The sequence below is a fragment of the Anolis carolinensis genome, unplaced genomic scaffold (assembly GCF_035594765.1).
Source record: "Anolis carolinensis isolate JA03-04 unplaced genomic scaffold, rAnoCar3.1.pri scaffold_7, whole genome shotgun sequence".
In the NCBI taxonomy this organism is placed as follows: Eukaryota; Metazoa; Chordata; class Lepidosauria; order Squamata; family Dactyloidae; genus Anolis; species Anolis carolinensis.
In genome coordinates, this window is record NW_026943818.1 from 11,417,719 (window position 1) to 11,434,884 (window position 17,166).

The 17,166-nt window shown below is 45.6% G+C and overlaps 1 protein-coding gene across 4 annotated transcripts in view; it reads left to right on the forward strand.

The window, feature by feature from the left end:
* The window catches only part of adamtsl2 (ADAMTS like 2), a 48,691-nt gene that overhangs the window by 17,476 nt on the left and 14,049 nt on the right, over positions 1 to 17,166 (forward strand). For 2 of the 4 annotated variants that reach the window (XM_003229578.4, XM_062959693.1), the window contains exons 6-12: positions 4,457 to 4,602; positions 4,695 to 4,818; positions 6,819 to 6,899; positions 7,589 to 7,764; positions 9,550 to 9,880; positions 11,440 to 11,821; positions 16,613 to 16,716. In XM_003229578.4, coding sequence (XP_003229626.3) covers positions 4,457 to 4,602; positions 4,695 to 4,818; positions 6,819 to 6,899; positions 7,589 to 7,764; positions 9,550 to 9,880; positions 11,440 to 11,821; positions 16,613 to 16,716 — 1,344 coding nt within the window. Of the gene's footprint in view, positions 1 to 4,118; positions 4,603 to 4,694; positions 4,819 to 6,818; positions 6,900 to 7,588; positions 7,765 to 9,549; positions 9,881 to 11,439; positions 11,822 to 16,612; positions 16,717 to 17,166 lie in introns of those variants that run through there. The other 2 variants (XM_062959694.1, XM_016998722.2) reach the window with 2 other exon arrangements.

Sequence of the window (17,166 nt, forward strand, 5' to 3'; positions counted from 1 at the left end):
CCTCCTTATTATCCAACATTTTCGCTTATCCAACGCTTTTATTTTTCAGTGATTGGTTGGGGGGGGGACGGCAAAATTTTGTTCGCCTACAATTGAAAATTACCTAGGGCCGGCTCTGCCTATATGTGTAATGTGATCCGCCCTGAGTCCCCTTCGAGGTGAGAAGGGCGGAATATAAAATGCTGTAAATAAATAAATAAATATATACACTGATGACCTTGGCCTAACAACACAAGCAAAAGACTTTGAAACAGTCGAAATCCAACTTACTTAATGCCTTGAAAGATCTCTCCAGCTACCTGAACCCTAACCCTGCCAAGACACAAGTGTGTGCTTTCCAGCTACAGAATCGTGAAACCAATAGGAAATTGAAAGTTACCTGGGAAGGTCAAGAGCTTGAACATTGTTTCCATCCTAAATATCTTGGTGTCACCTTGGATCGAACACTAAATTGTAGGAAACACTGACTGCATAGGCAAACTGATGAAGAAGCACAAGCTACAAACTATCTACAGACCCACAAAGAAAATCCAACAAATGCTACGGTCAGCGAAGGACAAGAGGGATCCTCTCTCTTCTGCAGGAGTCTACCGGACACCATGCAGCTGTGGACAAGTCTACATAGGGACCACCAAACGCAGCATTGCCCAAACAAGAGTCAAAGAACATGAAAGGCACTGCAGACTCATTCAACCAGAGAAATCAGCCATAGCAGAGCACTTGATGAACCAGCCTGGACACAGGATATTATTTGAGAACACAGAAATGCTGGATCACTCCAACAACTATCATGTCAGACTACACAGAGAAGCCATTGAAATCCACAAGCATGTGGACAACTTCAACAGAAAGGAAGAAACCATGAAAATGAACAAAATCTGGCCACCAGTATTACAAAACTCTAAAATCAAAACAGTGGACGGGAACCAACACTCTGAGGGCAGAGCACAGCTAATGACTAACAAAGGATGCCCCCAGGCAAGAGACAAAAACCTTTCCAATGCTAATTCGGGTGATTAACTGAAACATTAATGCTGGCTTCCCAGTGACAAAGGACTCTTACCACACCCTGGACTCTACACAGATATATATTCTTTCCTTTCCTTAGTTAGTTTATCCACACCTCACAACCTCTGAGGATGCCTGCCATAGATGTGGGCGAAACGTCAGGAGAGAATACTTCTGGAACATGGCCACACAGCCTGAAAGACATACAACAACCCTGTAGGAAACACTGCCTGAACACCAAGCACAAAGTAGCTACATGCAATAACATCCTGCGAAAACTTACTAACAGACCAAAATTAATAAGAACATCATCCCTGGCCTTGTCTTAATCAACTGCCGAGTATGTTTGTCCTGTTTGGCACAAATCTGTCCATACAAAGCAGGTGAACATAGCATTGAACGAAACATGCAGAATAATCACAAGATGTCTCATATCTACACTTGTGGATAAACTCTACAAGTTAGCTGGCATTGCCTCTCCTGACGTGCAATGGGAAGTTGTTGCTGTGAAAGAAATAAGGCCGAATATTGTGAAAGCCACCCACTGCATGACTATCAGCCTCCTCCCAGTAGACACAAATCAAGGAAAAACTTCATGAGGACCACCACTCCTCTTGATGTTCCTCCAGCAACAGCGAGGGTGTCCCATCCGTCTGGGCAGCTAAGCCAGGAAATAGCAGCTGAAGGAAGACCATGAGGGTCTTCCTCCAGGACAAACCAAGAATGGGCAACTTGGAAACCCCTGAACAGACTCAGAAGCGGAGTGTTCAGATCAAAAGACAACCTGGCAAGATGGCACAACCTAGAAGAATCCTCCACCTTGTGCGACTGTGTAGCAGAACAAACAACTCCGCATCTCTATGCTTGCCCACAGTGTCCTGCCTCATGTAACAGAGGAAGGGTTGTTTGAGGCTACAGACAGTGCCCGTTTTTTGGACAAAAGATATTTAGCCACTTGTGCTCTTTCTATTTTTATCAGTTTTATATTAATTTATGAAGTGCTTTTGATACAAAATAAATAAACAAATAAATCAAGCCGAGATTGCACTAACCCCACTGGATTGAACTCCACTTATAATTCCTTGTATCCATATGGTTCAGTGATTCCCAAAGTGGGTGCTACTGCCCCCCGGTGGGCACTGGAGCGATCTATTAGGACATGGGGGCGGGGCCAGGGGAGGGGCGGGGCCTCTTCCCAAGTGCCGGAGACAGGGCTGAGAATCTTCTATACCTCTTCTGAGGCGCTTGTTGGCACACAGAGGGCGGGGCTAGGGGTGGGGGCGGGGCCTCGTCCCAAGAGCGTGAGACAGGGCTGAGCCTCTATACCTCTCTTGAGAGGCCTTTTAGGACTAAAGGGCGGGGCTGGGATTGGGGGCGGGGCCTCTTCCAAAGAGCGTGAGACAGGGCTGAGCCTCTATACCTCTCTTGAGAGGCCTTTTAGGACTAAAGGGCGGGGCTAGGGGTGGGGGCGGGGCCTCTTCCAAAGAGCGCAAGACAGGGCTGAGCCTCTATACCTCTCCTGAGAGGCCTTTTAGGACTAAAGGGCGGGGCTAGGGGTGGGGGCGGGGCCTCTTCCAAAGAGCGCAAGACAGGGCTGAGCCTCTATACCTCTCTTGAGAGGCCTTTTAGGACTAAAGGACGGGGCTAGGGGTGGGGGCGGGGCCTCTTCCAAAGAGCGTGAGACAGGGCTGAGCCTCTATACCTCTCTTGAGAGGCCTTTTAGGACTAAAGGGCGGGGCTGGGATTGGGGGCGGGGCCTCTTCCAAAGAGCGTGAGACAGGGCTGAGCCTCTATACCTCTCTTGAGAGGCCTTTTAGGACTAAAGGGCGGGGCTAGGGGTGGGGGCGGGGCCTCTTCCAAAGAGCGCAAGACAGGGCTGAGCCTCTATACCTCTCTTGAGAGGCCTTTTAGGACTAAAGGGCGGGGCTAGGGGTGGGGGCGGGGCCTCTTCCAAAGAGCGCAAGACAGGGCTGAGCCTCTATACCTCTCTTGAGAGGCCTTTTAGGACTAAAGGACGGGGCTAGGGGTGGGGGCGGGACATCTTCCAAAGAGCGTGAGACAGGGCTGAGCCTCTATACCTCTCTTGAGAGGCCTTTTAGGACTAAAGGGCGGGGCTGGGATTGGGGGCGGGGCCTCTTCCAAAGAGCGTGAGACAGGGCTGAGCCTCTATACCTCTCTTGAGAGGCCTTTTAGGACTAAAGGGCGGGGCTAGGGGTGGGGGCGGGGCCTCTTCCAAAGAGCGCAAGACAGGGCTGAGCCTCTATACCTCTCTTGAGAGGCCTTTTAGGACTAAAGGGCGGGGCTAGGGGTGGGGGCGGGGCCTCTTCCAAAGAGCGCAAGACAGGGCTGAGCCTCTATACCTCTCTTGAGAGGCCTTTTAGGACTAAAGGACGGGGCTAGGGGTGGGGGCGGGACATCTTCCAAAGAGCGTGAGACAGGGCTGAGCCTCTATACTTCTCCTGAGAGGCCTTTTAGGACTAAAGGGTGGGGCTAGAGTGGGGGCGGGGCCTCTTCCCAAGAGCGCGAGACAGGGCTGAGCCTCTATACTTCTCCTGAGAGGCCTTTTAGGGCTAAAGGGTGGGGCTAGAGTGGGGGCGGGGCCTCTTCCAAAGAGCGCAAGACAGGGCTGAGCCTCTATACTTCTCCTGAGAGGCCTTTTAGGACTAAAGGGTGGGGCTAGAGTGGGGGCGGGGCCTCTTCCCAAGAGCGCGAGACAGGGCTGAGCCTCTATACATCTCCTGAGAGGCCTTTTAGGACTAAAGGGTGGGGCTGGGGTGGGGGCGGGGCCTCTTCCAAAGAGCCCAAGACAGGGCTGAGCCTCTATACTTCTCCTGAGAGGCCTTTTAGGACTAAAGGGCGGGGCTAGGGATGGGGGCGGGACCTCTTCCAAAGAGCGTGAGACAGGGCTGAGCCTCTATACCTCTCCTGAGAGGCCTTTTAGGACTAAAGGGCGGGGCTAGGGGTGGGGGCGGGGCCTCTTCCAAAGAGCGCGAGACAGGGCTGAGCCTCTATATCTCCCCTGAGGTGCTTGTTAGAATACGGGGGCGCCCCCTCCTCTAGCCCCGCCCCCTGTGTCCTGGCAGGCACCGCAGGACAGGGATAGAAGCTCAGCCCTGACTCAGAGCGCCTAACTCCGCCCACCCCAGTCCTGGCTGCCCATTTGTGGCCCCGCCCACCTCCCCTCCCAGCCCTGCATCTTGGACTAGGGGAGAGGCTCAGCCCCACCCGCTTGAGCAGGAGCCACGCCCACCCCTCTAAGCCACGCCCCCTTTCCAGGCGGCGCTGAGTCATATTTTTCCGGGACCAGAAGGAATTGGGTATTGTGAATGAGACCAACATGTGTATGATGATGGATATGTTTCTGGGCCTGTGTGCCACACACACACACTCTTTCCAAGGATCGTTGGCGTGTTCCACGTTGCGTCCTCACTCCCTTCTCTTTCCGCAGACGACTACGTCCACATCTCCAGCAAGCCCTGCGACCTCCACTGCACCACCGTCGATGGGCAACGGCAGCTGATGGTCTTGGCCCGAGACGGGACCTCCTGTAAATATGCGGATTTCCGAGGGGTTTGCGTGTCTGGAAAATGTGAGGTTGTTAAACATTATAGCAACCATATTGTCAGTAGAATTCTTGACTCCCCGCGGGCCGCAGCTCCTCAACCCTATGTTTGCCCTGTTTCTAGCCCATTGGATGCGACGGGATACTGTTCTCGACCCACACCTTGGACAAGTGCGGCGTCTGCCAAGGAAACGGGAGCAGCTGCACCCACGTCACTGGGAGTCACAGGAAGGGCAATGCACACCTCGGTAAGGATGTCATTGGTGTCCACGATGGATATGGCCATGGCATGGGGTCAACGACTCCTCAGCAACGATCCATCCTTGGGGTTGTTGTATGTTTCCCGGGCTGTATGGCCATGTTCCAGAAGCATTCTCTCCTGACATTTCGCCCACCTCTATGGCAGGCATCTTCAGAGGTTGGGAGGTCTGTTGGCAACTAGGCAAGTGGAGTCTATCTATCTATCTATCTATCTAATCTATCTAATCTATCTAATCTATCTATCTATCTATCTATCTATCTATCTATCTATCTATCTAATCTATCTATCTAATCTATCTATCTATCTATCTATCTAATCTATCTATCTAATCTATCTATCTAATCTATCTATCTATCTATCTATCTATCTATCTATCTATCTATCTAATCTATCTATCTATCTAATCTATCTATCTATCTATCTATCTATCTAATCTATCTATCTATCTATCTAATCTATCTATCTATCTATCTAATCTATCTATCTATCTATCTTATCTATCTATCTATCTATCTAATCTATCTATCTATCTATCTTATCTATCTATCTATCTATCTAATCTATCTATCTATCTATCTATCTATCTATCTATCTATCTAATCTATCTATCTATCTATCTATCTATCTAATCTATCTATCTATCTATCTATCTATCTATCTATCTATCTATCTATCTATCTATCTAATCTATCTATCTATCTATCTATCTATCTATCTATCTATCTGCTCTGACCATGTTCCAGAAGCACACTTTCCTGACATTTCGCCCACCTCTATGGCAGGCATCTTCAAAGGTTGGGAGGTCTGTTGGAAACTAGGCAAGTGGAGTCTGTATATCTATCTGTCTATCTATATCTATCTATCTATCTATCTATCTATCTATCTATCTATCTATCTATCTATCTATCTATCTATCTATCTGCTCTGGCCATGTTCCAGAAGCACTCTCTCCTGACGTTTCGCCCACCTCTATGGCAGGCATCTTCAGAGGTTGGGACGTCTGTTGGAAATTAGGCAAGTGGAGTCTATCTATCTATCTATCTATCTATCTATCTATCTATCTATCTATCTATCTGCTCTGACCATGTTCCAGAAGCACACTCTCCTGACATTTCGCCCACCTCTATGGCAGGCATCTTCAGAGGTTGGGAAGTCTGTTGGAAACTAGGCAAGTGGAGTCTGTATATCTATCTATCTATCTATCTATCTATCTATCTATCTATCTATCTATCTATCTATCTATCTGCTCTGGCCATGTTCCAGAAGCACTCTCTCCTGACATTTCGCCCACCTCTATGGCAGGCATCTTCAGAGGTTGGGAGGTCTGTTGGCAACTAGGCAAGTGGAGTCTATCTATCTATCTATCTATCTATCTATCTATCTATCTGCTCTGGCCATGTTCCAGAAGCACACTCTCCTGACATTTTGCCCACCTCTATGGCAGGCATCTTCAAAGGTTGGGAGGTCTGTTGGAAACTAGGCAAGTGGAGTCTGTATATCTGTATCTGTCTATCTCTATCTATCTATCTATCTATCTATCTATATCTGCTCTGGCCATGTTCCAGAAGCACTCTCTCCTGACATTTCGCCCACCTCTATGGCAGGCATCTTCAGAGGTTGGGACGTCTGTTGGAAACTAGGCAAGTGGAGTCTGTCTATCTATCTATCTATCTATCTATCTATCTATCTATCTATCTATCTATATCTGCTCTGGCCATGTTTCAGAAGCACTCTCTCCTGACATTTCGCCCACCTCTTCTGGAACATGGCCATACAGCCCCGAAAACACTCAACAACCCTGTGATCCTGGCCATCAAAGCCTTCGACAACACATCGATCTATCCTTGGACTGTTTAACTTGCTGCTGTAGGCAACCAGAGTAGGGTTGGTGAAGAAATATCCCATTTTCCCTTACCTTTGAGAATCTATAGCCTTTGTGATGAGTTGCAAAGTTTGCCTTTCATTCACAAAGATAGTTTTCTGCAGGCTATTCGCTGGTGACTCACATTCCCGCCGGAGCAAGAGATATCCAGATCGTGGAGCGGAAGAAGTCTGCGGATGTTCTCGGTGTGTATGTTACCTAATATTGCAACCAAATAGAATATTGTCAAGTGTGTTAATTTAGTTTTGACCTTTGATTACACATCTCTAGAAATCTCAAGGTCCTAAAACAACACAACCGTCCAGTGCTAAGGCTTCCTGCAAAATGGAACTGTTTGCGCAGGGTTCCATACTTTGCACTTTAACAACACAACCGTCCAATGCTAAGGCTTCCCTCCAAATGGAACCGTCTGAGCAGGGTTCCATACTTTGCACTTTAACAACACAACCGTTCAATGCTAAGGCTTCCCTCCAAATGGAACCGTCTGAGCAGGGTTCCATACTTTGCACTTTAACAACACAACCGTTCAATGCTAAGGCTTCCCGCCAAATGGAACTGCAGAGGAGAGTCTACTGAACAAGCCAGTACCTGCCGCAGACCAGGAGTTACGAAGGTGGAGGCATTACTTTTCATTCAACCCTTGTATAAACTTCACTTGCCTCATTCCCAGACCTCACAACCTCTGAGGATGCCTGCCAGAGATGCAGGTGAAACGTCAGGAGAAAAAACTTCTGGGACATGGCCATACAGCCTGAAAGACTCACAGCAACCCAGTGATTCCGGCCATGAAAGCCTTTGACAATACGTTATTGTTATTGTTGAGAACGTTGCATAATGTAACCTGTGAAAAACGTTTCCCTTCTTTGTTCCGTAGCCGTAGCCGATGAAGCTGGTTATTACTTCTTCAATGGCAATTTCCGAGTCGATAGCCCCAAGAATTTCAACATTGCGGGGACCATTTTCAAATACAGGAGGCCGATGGACATTTACGAGACTGGGATCGAATATATTGTGGCTCAAGGGCCAACCAACCAAGGCTTGAACATCATGGTAAGACACGAAAACACTACTTGGGGTCTCCTTGACTGATGAGCAGGGCTGGCCCTAGGTAATTTTCAAGTGTAGGTGAACAGAATTTTGGCATCGGGACCATACTATTTATTTATTTACAGTATTTACTGTATATACTCGAGTATAAGCCTAGTTTTTCAGCCTAGTAGTAGTTCAGTCTGTAATCGGAGGAATTACAGGGAAGACTGATCCTCAGTGAAGGGATCAGGGTGGCTCAAATGTTTGATTTTGAGTCAATTTAAAATAAGTTTGGTGACTTATTTTAAGTTAGTCTGTGCCCTAAGGAGGTGCAGTTAAGACTGATCCTCAGTGAAGGGATCAGGGTGGCTCAAATGTTTGATTTTGAGTCAGTTTAAAATAAGTTTGGTGACTTATTTTAAGTTAATCTGTGCCCTAAGGAGGTGCAGTTAAGACTGATCCTCAGTGAAAAGATCAGGGTGACTCAAATGTTTGATTTTGAGTCAGTTTAAAATAAGTTTGGTGGCTTATTTTAAGGTAGTCTGTTTCCAGATATGGAACAGATAGTCTGTGATTGAAATTCACAGGGTGACTGCAGGTTAAAGCAGTAAAGGAGGAAATAGTATTTTAAAGTTTGAAGCATCTCAATATAGCTTTGCAACTGTTGATCTAAGTGCCTCTAAAGAAGTTACTGTAACCATTAAGCTTGTGCTTGAATAAACGTGTTATTGTTCTTTTTAACATCTAAGTCTCTGAAATCTATATTACCATCAAAAGCAAACAAGAAAGAAGAAAAATAAAATTTTAAAAGTCTCCTCTCTAAGTAGCCAGTGGCTATATCATCTCATAGTGGTGGCAAGAGTTGATAATCCCCTTAACATCTGGTGGCCGCCTTATAAACATCTTTACCTCTGGTGGCAGCTTTTAAATAAAACATCTTTAAAAACTGGTGGCAGCAGATATAAAATATATAACAATAATATAAATATAATTAATTAATAGAAACTCCTCCACATCTCCGCAATTGGTGTCAGTGGTGGGTTTTAAAAAAAAAAGATTTCTCCCCCTTCCTGACATCTTTGCAATTTGGTGGCGGCGGTGGGATAAAAAGTTTCCCCCCTGCCTGAAAGAGCCTCAGCCGTTATTAAACCTCTTTGCACCATATAACCCAGAATATCAAGGCAGATAATTAAAAGGCCACCGAAAGGGAATCTGGCCCCCGGTTTTATCTAAGTGTGGACTTAGATAACCCAGATAGTCCCCAGTAGTAAAAAAAAAAACCCTCTAAAATCAGGACAATAAATAAAGAACAACAATCTGAAAGCAGGGGAAATCCAGACAGTAAACAATCAGGGACAGCTAACACCTCCCAAAAAAAGATTCTCCCAGGCAAGAGGAAGCCAGACCTTGAAACCACAGGGCCATTAAATGCTAATCAAAGTGATTAATTACAACACTCATACTTGCTTCAAAGAAGAGTTCTTTCTCCCACCGTGGACCTTCTACATATATATAAACCTCACTTACCTAGCTTCCAAGTTCCCACAGACCTCACAATCTCTGAAGGCCCTGAAGGCGGGCCTGCGCCGGCTGAAAGGCCCAGCGTGGGCCCCAGGAGGTCCAAAGGAGAAGTAGATGGGGGGTGGCACCATCCTCCCGGGGGCCTCAACTGCGCCCCCCGGAAGAAGACGCCACAGGCAAGTGCCTAATTCGCCTTGCGTTTGGACCGCCCCTGCTGATGAGCTACATCGATCAACACGCATTCATATTGAATATTAATGTTTGCAATTTCCTTGCCCATCTCAGGTTTGGAACCAAAATGGAAAGAACCCGTCCATTACGTACGAGTACACCCTCCTCCGGAGGCCACATTCGAAAAATATGCAACCTGTGTATTATACCTTCTCTGCATCCGAGAGCGAGGAGAGTCAAGAGGTGGAGGGCGAGCAGCCCTTGGGGTTTGTTCAGCGCAATGCGAGCTTCTTTGGGACTCTGTCCAAAGAAAAGATCCACATGTTTGGCCGGCAAGACACAGCGGAAGACCTGGACCTGAGCAAAATCCAGGAGACCAATGAAGTCTATGAAAGGATGGAAACCAAGGACTGTGACCCAGCCTTGAAGGGGAAGGAAAGCAAAGGTGAGGAAGAGGAGGAGACATGGCTCCAAGTGGTGAGGACAATTGGTGACAGGAAGTCTTTGATACGCATCATTCGCTATTTTAACAACAGTTACAGTGAGATATAACACCTGAAATCCATAGGACTGATTACAGTTCCACCAGAGTTTGCAAGCTTCCCAGTTGTCCCTAAAATTGGCAGGCGCACACCTTTTCTAGCCTGTGCACCACACACACACACACACTCTTTCCAAAGAGAGTGTGTCTGTGGTGTGCAGACCCAGAAAGAGCACGAGCCTGCCAGTACCTGCAGCTGAGTGCCTTCTCAAAAATAAGAATTTCTTACTCTAGACGAGGTGCTCGGCTGTAGGTACTGGCAGGCGCACACCCTTTCTGGGCCTGTGTGCCACACACACACACTCTTTCCAAGGAGAGTGTGTCTGTGGTGTTCAGGCCCAGAAAGCATGCATGCCTGCTAGTACCTGCAGACGAGCACCTTCTCTAGAATAAGAATTTCTTACTCTAGACGAGGTGCTCGGCTGTAGGCACTGGCAGGCGCACACCCTTTCTGGGCCTGTGTGCCACACACACACTCTCTTTCCAAGGTGAGTGTGTCTGTGGTATGCAGGCCCAGAAAGCGTGTGTGCCTGCCAGTACCTGCAGCTGAGCGCCTTCTCTAGAATAAGAATTTCTTACTCTAGATGAGGCGCTCGGCTGTAGGCACTGGCAGACGCACACCTTTTCTGAGCCTGTGCACCACACACACACATACACACTTTCTAAGGAGAGTGTGTCTGTGGTGTTCAGGCCCAGAAAGCGTGCATGCCTGCTAGTACCTGCAGCCGAGCGCCTTCTCTAGAATAAGAATTTCTTACTCTAGACAAGGTGTTTGGCTGTAGGCACTGTCAGGCGCACACCCTTTCTGGGGCTGTGTGCCACACAAACTCTTTCTTTCCAAGAAGAGTATGTGTGTGTGGTTTGCAGGCCCAGAAAGCGTGTGTGCCTGCCAGTACCTGCAGCCGAGCGCCTTCTCTAGAATTTCTTACTCTAGACGAGGTGCTCGGCTGTAGGCACTGGCAGGCGCACACCCTTTCTGGGGCTGTGTGCCACACACACACACTCTTTCCAAGGAGAGTGTGTCTATGGTGTGCAGGCCCAGAAAGCGTGCACGCCTGCCAGTACCTGCAGCCGAGTGCCTCCTCTAGAGTAGAAAGAAACAGCAGGTAGAATAATAATAATAATAATAATAATAATAATAATAATAATAATAATAACTTTATTTTTATACCCCACCACCATCTCCCAAATGGGACTCGGGACAGCTTGGGTCAAGGTTTACCCCGAATGCACAACCTTAATGAATTACTAATATTGTTTCAGTGACAGAAAAGGTAACATTGGATGAAAGGAACATTATTCACCAAGCATGGAGTATAGTTGGACTTCCGCTTTCATAGGTTTCACACTTGCGATTTTTATTATTTGCGATTATGAAATGCCATTGCCTTCTGAAGTTGGAGCTACCATGTGAACTTCTTTCTTTCTTTCTTTCTTTCTTTTTTTCCGGCCCGTTGTTCCAGATTCAAATGTCACCAAATCCAATTATATGGTTGAAGGGAACTGGCGAGAACTGGACTCCCGGCTGGCTTCCAAAGAATTCCTCTCTGAAAATGCCATTACCCACAAACTCTTGGAGAGGACGTCCGACTCGAAAGAATCAGACCAGAACAAGACCACCAACAGTATCTTTTCTTCGAAGAAACTCACCAATTCCGTTGGGTCCCATGCCGACAGCCTTTACGTCGATTACGACGACACCGACGAGGCCGTGGCTTACGCTGTCAATGGCACATTCCTGGAATTAAGCAGCGACAAAACCATCAACACCTCTTCTGAGACCCAATTTTCCAACTCCACCATCTCTGCTGCGATTCCTCAAGGGAACAGAACCCACAAAACCAGGTAAGAGGTTGGTGGGTCCCCGTATTTATGACCAGAATATACAGCTTTGGTATTGTTAGGTGGATGACGGGTGGTTAGTTACCTTTTACTCCTCTATAGTATGGGTTGGGGTGATAGTAGAGCCTTGAAGGTAAGTTGGGTTGGCCAAACAAGGATTCCAAGATTGGTGGGGATACTCCTGGTATGTTGGGGTCCAACACAAAAGTACACAGAAATCTATGAATACATGTGAAGATACAGTTGTCCTATTGCGAACATAGTTAACAAACTAATTATACTCATTACAGGCGCAAGAGTAATGCACAAATGAAGACTGTTTACAACATTACATCAAACATTATTTTCATGCTTGTATACTTTTTCAGTAACAGATAAATATATTCAGTGACTGAGTTCAACACTTTGAATTCCAGTATTGTCCCACATGGATAAAAAGTCTTAAGGATGCATGGTCAATGAAATAAACAACTGCTGAATAGACACCAGAAAGAAAATGTAAGAAATGAAAAATCAGAAAGAGGTAATGCTTCTCGCACTTGATGCGGAGAAAGCATTCGACAATGTGAATTGGAACTTCTTCAAGATGTTAATTAAAGAAATGGACATAGGGTATTACTGCCAAAACATTATAGAAGCAATTTATGAGAAACAAGAAACTAAGATAATTATAAACGGCCAAGAGACGAATAAAATAAAAATTGAAAAAGGTACAAGGCAGGGGTGTCCCCTATCCCCTTTAATATTTATATTAACATTAGAAATATTACTGAACAGAATAAGAGAAGAAAAAGAACTCAGAGGAGCAACAATACAAGGGAAGGAATATAAAGTGAGGACATTCGCCAATGGCCTAATTTGTATAATTGAAGAACCCTTTAAAAATTTAACAAATTGGATGGAAACAATCAACAAATTTGGAGAGGTATCTGGATTTAAAATAAGTAAGTGAATCCTTTTATGAAATCCAATGTTTTAAACAAATCCAAGGTTAGTCACCATCCACAACCGGTCCTTTCATAAAAGGATTCACTTACTTGGACGTTTAAATTTGGACTCACAGTTAGTGACTTTTTCAGTCCTCCATGTGGAACATGAACTCCGGTGGGCATTGGACTCACAAACTCTGAATATAGAGTTTTACTTTCTATGAATGTATGTGTGTTGGTAACACATGGATTATATTTTGGTTTAATGACTGTTTTATAGTTCATATTATTGGATTACACTTCTAGCTATAGTGGCCTCTTGCCTGTGCATTTCAGGGAATCCTTTCTTTGTATTGTTCTTCAGGAGATTCTACCACAAACGCATGAAAGAATCCTTGTTGTTCTTCACTCCTTCATGTTTTACATTCCTTTATATGCATCTCCGGGACATTAACTTGCATGGGACAATGCAGAATTTATCTAAAGTGTGAACCACTATTTACAGAAGAAATTATCAGTTGTTTATTTCATTGATCATGCATTCTTAAGACTTTTTATCCATGTGGGACAATACTGGAATTCAAAGTGTTGAACTCAGTCACTGAATATATTACTGTTACTGAAAAAGTATAAAAGCATAAAAATCTATATATATAAAAGGGTAATGAAATTTCGGCCTAGGACAAAACAACAAAACTACACATCCCAGAAACACTAAACTTGGCAGCACAACCCCTCATCCATGCCTCTACGTTCATACAACAAAAGAAAACAAAAATTAGAGGGAGAGGAATAATTGCTTTTATCCAATTGCTGCCAGTTAGAAGGCTAAGCTCTGCCCACTTGGTCTGCCTATCCCACTCAGCCCAGGGGACAGGCAGACTTAGGCCTCACTTAGGCCTCTTCCACACTGCCTATAAAATACAGATTATCAGATTTTAACTGGATTATATGGCAGTGTAGACTCAAGGCCCTTCCACACAGCTTTATAACCCATTTATAATGGACTTAATGTAAGGTAAAACCTTTACCCTTTACCTTAACTACCACCAATTCCTCAATACTTTATTTCCCATACCACCAGACTTCGCCACAGCAACGCATGGCCGGGCACAGCTAGTAATGTTTGATGTAATGTTGTAAACAGTCTTCATTTGTGCATTACTCTTGCGCCTGTAATGAGTATAATTAGTTTGTTACCTATGTTCTATTCTGGATATTAGTTAGCAATAGGACAACTGTATCTTCACATGTTGGGGTCCAAGCCAACATGTGGGCTCCTTCAAACCAGAGATAGACATCAATTGGTTTATAGCAGGCATGGGCAAACTTGGGCTCTTCAGGTGTTTTGGACTCCAACTCCCACAATTCCTAACAGCCGGTGGAAGTTGAAATCCAAAACACCTGGAGGGTCGAAGTTTGGACATACCTGGTTTATAGTGTAGGACTATCTAGTGGATCCACCACTATGGTGATGGTGAACGCACTCTCAACTTTCCAGACCATTTCCCCAAAATGGAACGTGAATTTTGTCAATGTTGGATTCTAGTTTGGCAACTATGGAAGGAATGATGGAGTGCTTCCACAGTCACACCAGTGCGGTTCTTCCAGAGTTGAACCGCTGTAGTTTATCCATCATTGGACAGTTGGAGTCCTTCCACATTTGTCTCAGTAGAGCCCATCATGACTTCTTCTATTCTTCAATGGTGGATCTATCACGTTGCTCCTGGTTGCAAGAGTTGAGTCTTGTTCTTGGAGAGGACATCCCTATTGAGGGTGACATCAAACATCCATGTGGGAAGTGCTCCTAATATAAGCAAAGATTGTTTCACTGACTTTTTGAAGGGACGCCGTTGAGCATTTTTTCAATACGATTCAAACACTTTGTCAATGAAGGCATTACATTGACCTGCCACTCGGTAGCAGAATCCTTTTTTAAAAAATTAATAATAATAATAATAATAATAATAATAATAATAATAAAATAATACAAAATTATACAAAAATTAATACAAAATTATATCATCTGGATCAAAGTTAAAACCCTGGGGATATTTCTGGTGCCGTCGCTCTTTGTCGCGTCCCTTTAAAACGCTTTCCCGGAGCAACACTGCCGTCCTTTTCCCTTTTAAAGGCGAGGAAAGGGGCAAAATGCCAGAGCTTCTGCTGTCAAGAAATGATGACAAGCCACCCTTTGGCAATTCAGAGAGAGGGCTGGGTTCTTCTGTTACCGTACCCTGTGTCTATTTTGCCGCGGCCGTGTCGCCATTCTGAATGTTTCTTTTTTAAAACAAAACTGAGTTGTGAATGTAGTTTTGATTGTTTACTTGCGGTTCAAGGTGCAATATAAGCTGTGACCCAAAAACAGTGTTTCTTAAACTGACCGAAATCTTGGAGAAATTGATATTTGGGGGCTCCTTCGTACGCCTGGCTCCATGCTGTGGAATCCTGGGAGTTATAGTTTCAGGAAGCCTTTCACCTTGTTAGTCAATTACCAATTAAATTAAAGTCCAACTGCTTTCATTCTACAGCAGTGGTTCCCAACCTGTGGTCCATGGACCACTAGTAGGCCCCAAGAACTAGAATACGGTTCGCGGCCTCACTGTTACTACGACGTTAAAAGGAGACCGACTGATCTCATGAAACTCGCTTATAGTGCTGAGGCAACGGGCATATTGGGAGGAGAGAGGCTGGCTACCCACAAAAGATGCAACCAGAGGCGGTCCAACAATGAGGCGAATTAGGCAGTCACCTGTGGCACAGACTGTGCGGGGGCGCTGTCGAGGCGGCGGCGGCGGAAAGCCCGGCCACCCGTCCGTGCGACCGCCCTCCTGCTCTCCCTCGCTGTCCGAGGACTCCTCGCCCGCCACCTGCCCGTCGATGGGCCTGTGCGTGTGCGGAGGCCTTCCAATTGACTGCGTCGTCAATTGGAAGGGCTGCGCATGTGCACAGGCCCATTGACAGGCGGGTGGCAGGCGAGGAGTCCTCGGACAGCGAGGGAGAGCAGGAGGGTGGCTGCATGGACAGGTGGCTGGGCCTTCCGCTGCCGCTGCTGCCGCCGGTATTTATCAGCGCCAAAATTCCGGTCACCTACTCTTGAAAATTACCTCGGGATGGCTCTGGATGCAACAACAATCCTCCTGACTGCTGCTTCTCCTCCTCCTCCCTCCCCATGTGGTGCCTGGAAGTAATCATTGGGTTCTCCCACACGGGACATTCCACAGATATATAAACCCCACTTACCTCATTTCCAACAGACCTCACAACCTCTGAGGATGCCTGCCATAGATGTGGGTGAAACGTCGGGAGAGAATGCTTCTGGAACATGGCTATACAGCCTGGAAAACTCACAGCAACCCAATGTTATATGATTGACCCAAGGCACCTGAAGTGAAACTGAAAGTGAAACCAAATGTTTAGGAAATGCTATTATTTCCACTGGCTTCCTATTTTTCCATCTGCAAATTTTGCAATTGAACTCAAAGGCTGCGATATACATATATGTGCGTGTGTGCGTGTGCGTGTGACTTTAAAAAAAAACTGAAACTGTTTCTGTTTGTGGGTATTTTTATCCCATTCTCTCTATTTCTAGACAGTGGAAGCTCTGCCTGTAACCGGGCTGGGGATTCTGCTTGGGGAATCAGGACAGGTATGTTGTATTATAACCAAACCATCCCAAAATTGCTACATTTTGAGCATTTCACCCCGAAATTCATTGCTTTTTTTAACCTTCAAGCACGATGGCAATACAAAATAACCCCAAACCCAATTAGAGACCCAACTTCCCCCCTTTTTTTCATCCCTTCCCAGCTGATCGTTTTAATCAGAGAAACTCGTGTTTGTATTTTCGCTTGTTGTTCTTTAGGAACCGGTTGAAACTGTTCCGAAAGGGCCAAAATATGAGTCCGGCAGATATGTACCGATGGAAGTTGTCATCCCATGAACCCTGCAGTTCAACGTGTACGACAGGTAAGTTGAAATTCCAGACATAACTTTAAAAAATATTGAGCTTAAAATAAATCTATTTGCAGATGACGTATTATTACTTTTATAAGACCCAAGACAATGTTTAGAACAATGTGTTGTCGAAGGATTCCATGGCCGGAATCACTGGTTTGCTGTGAGTTTCAGCCTGGGAAACTCACAGTTACCCAGTGATTTTGTCCCTGAAAGATTTTAACAACACATAAATAAAGCTATTTGCAGATGACATATTATTATTTTATGCAACCCAAGACAATGTTTAGGGCAATGTGTTGTCGAAGGATTCCATGGCCGGAATCAGTGGTTTGCTGTGAGTTTCAGCCTGGGAAACTCACCGTAACCCAGTGATTCTGTGTCTGAAAGCCTTTAACAACACATAAAATAAACCTATTTGCAGATGACGTATTATTACTTTTATAAGATCCAAGACAATGT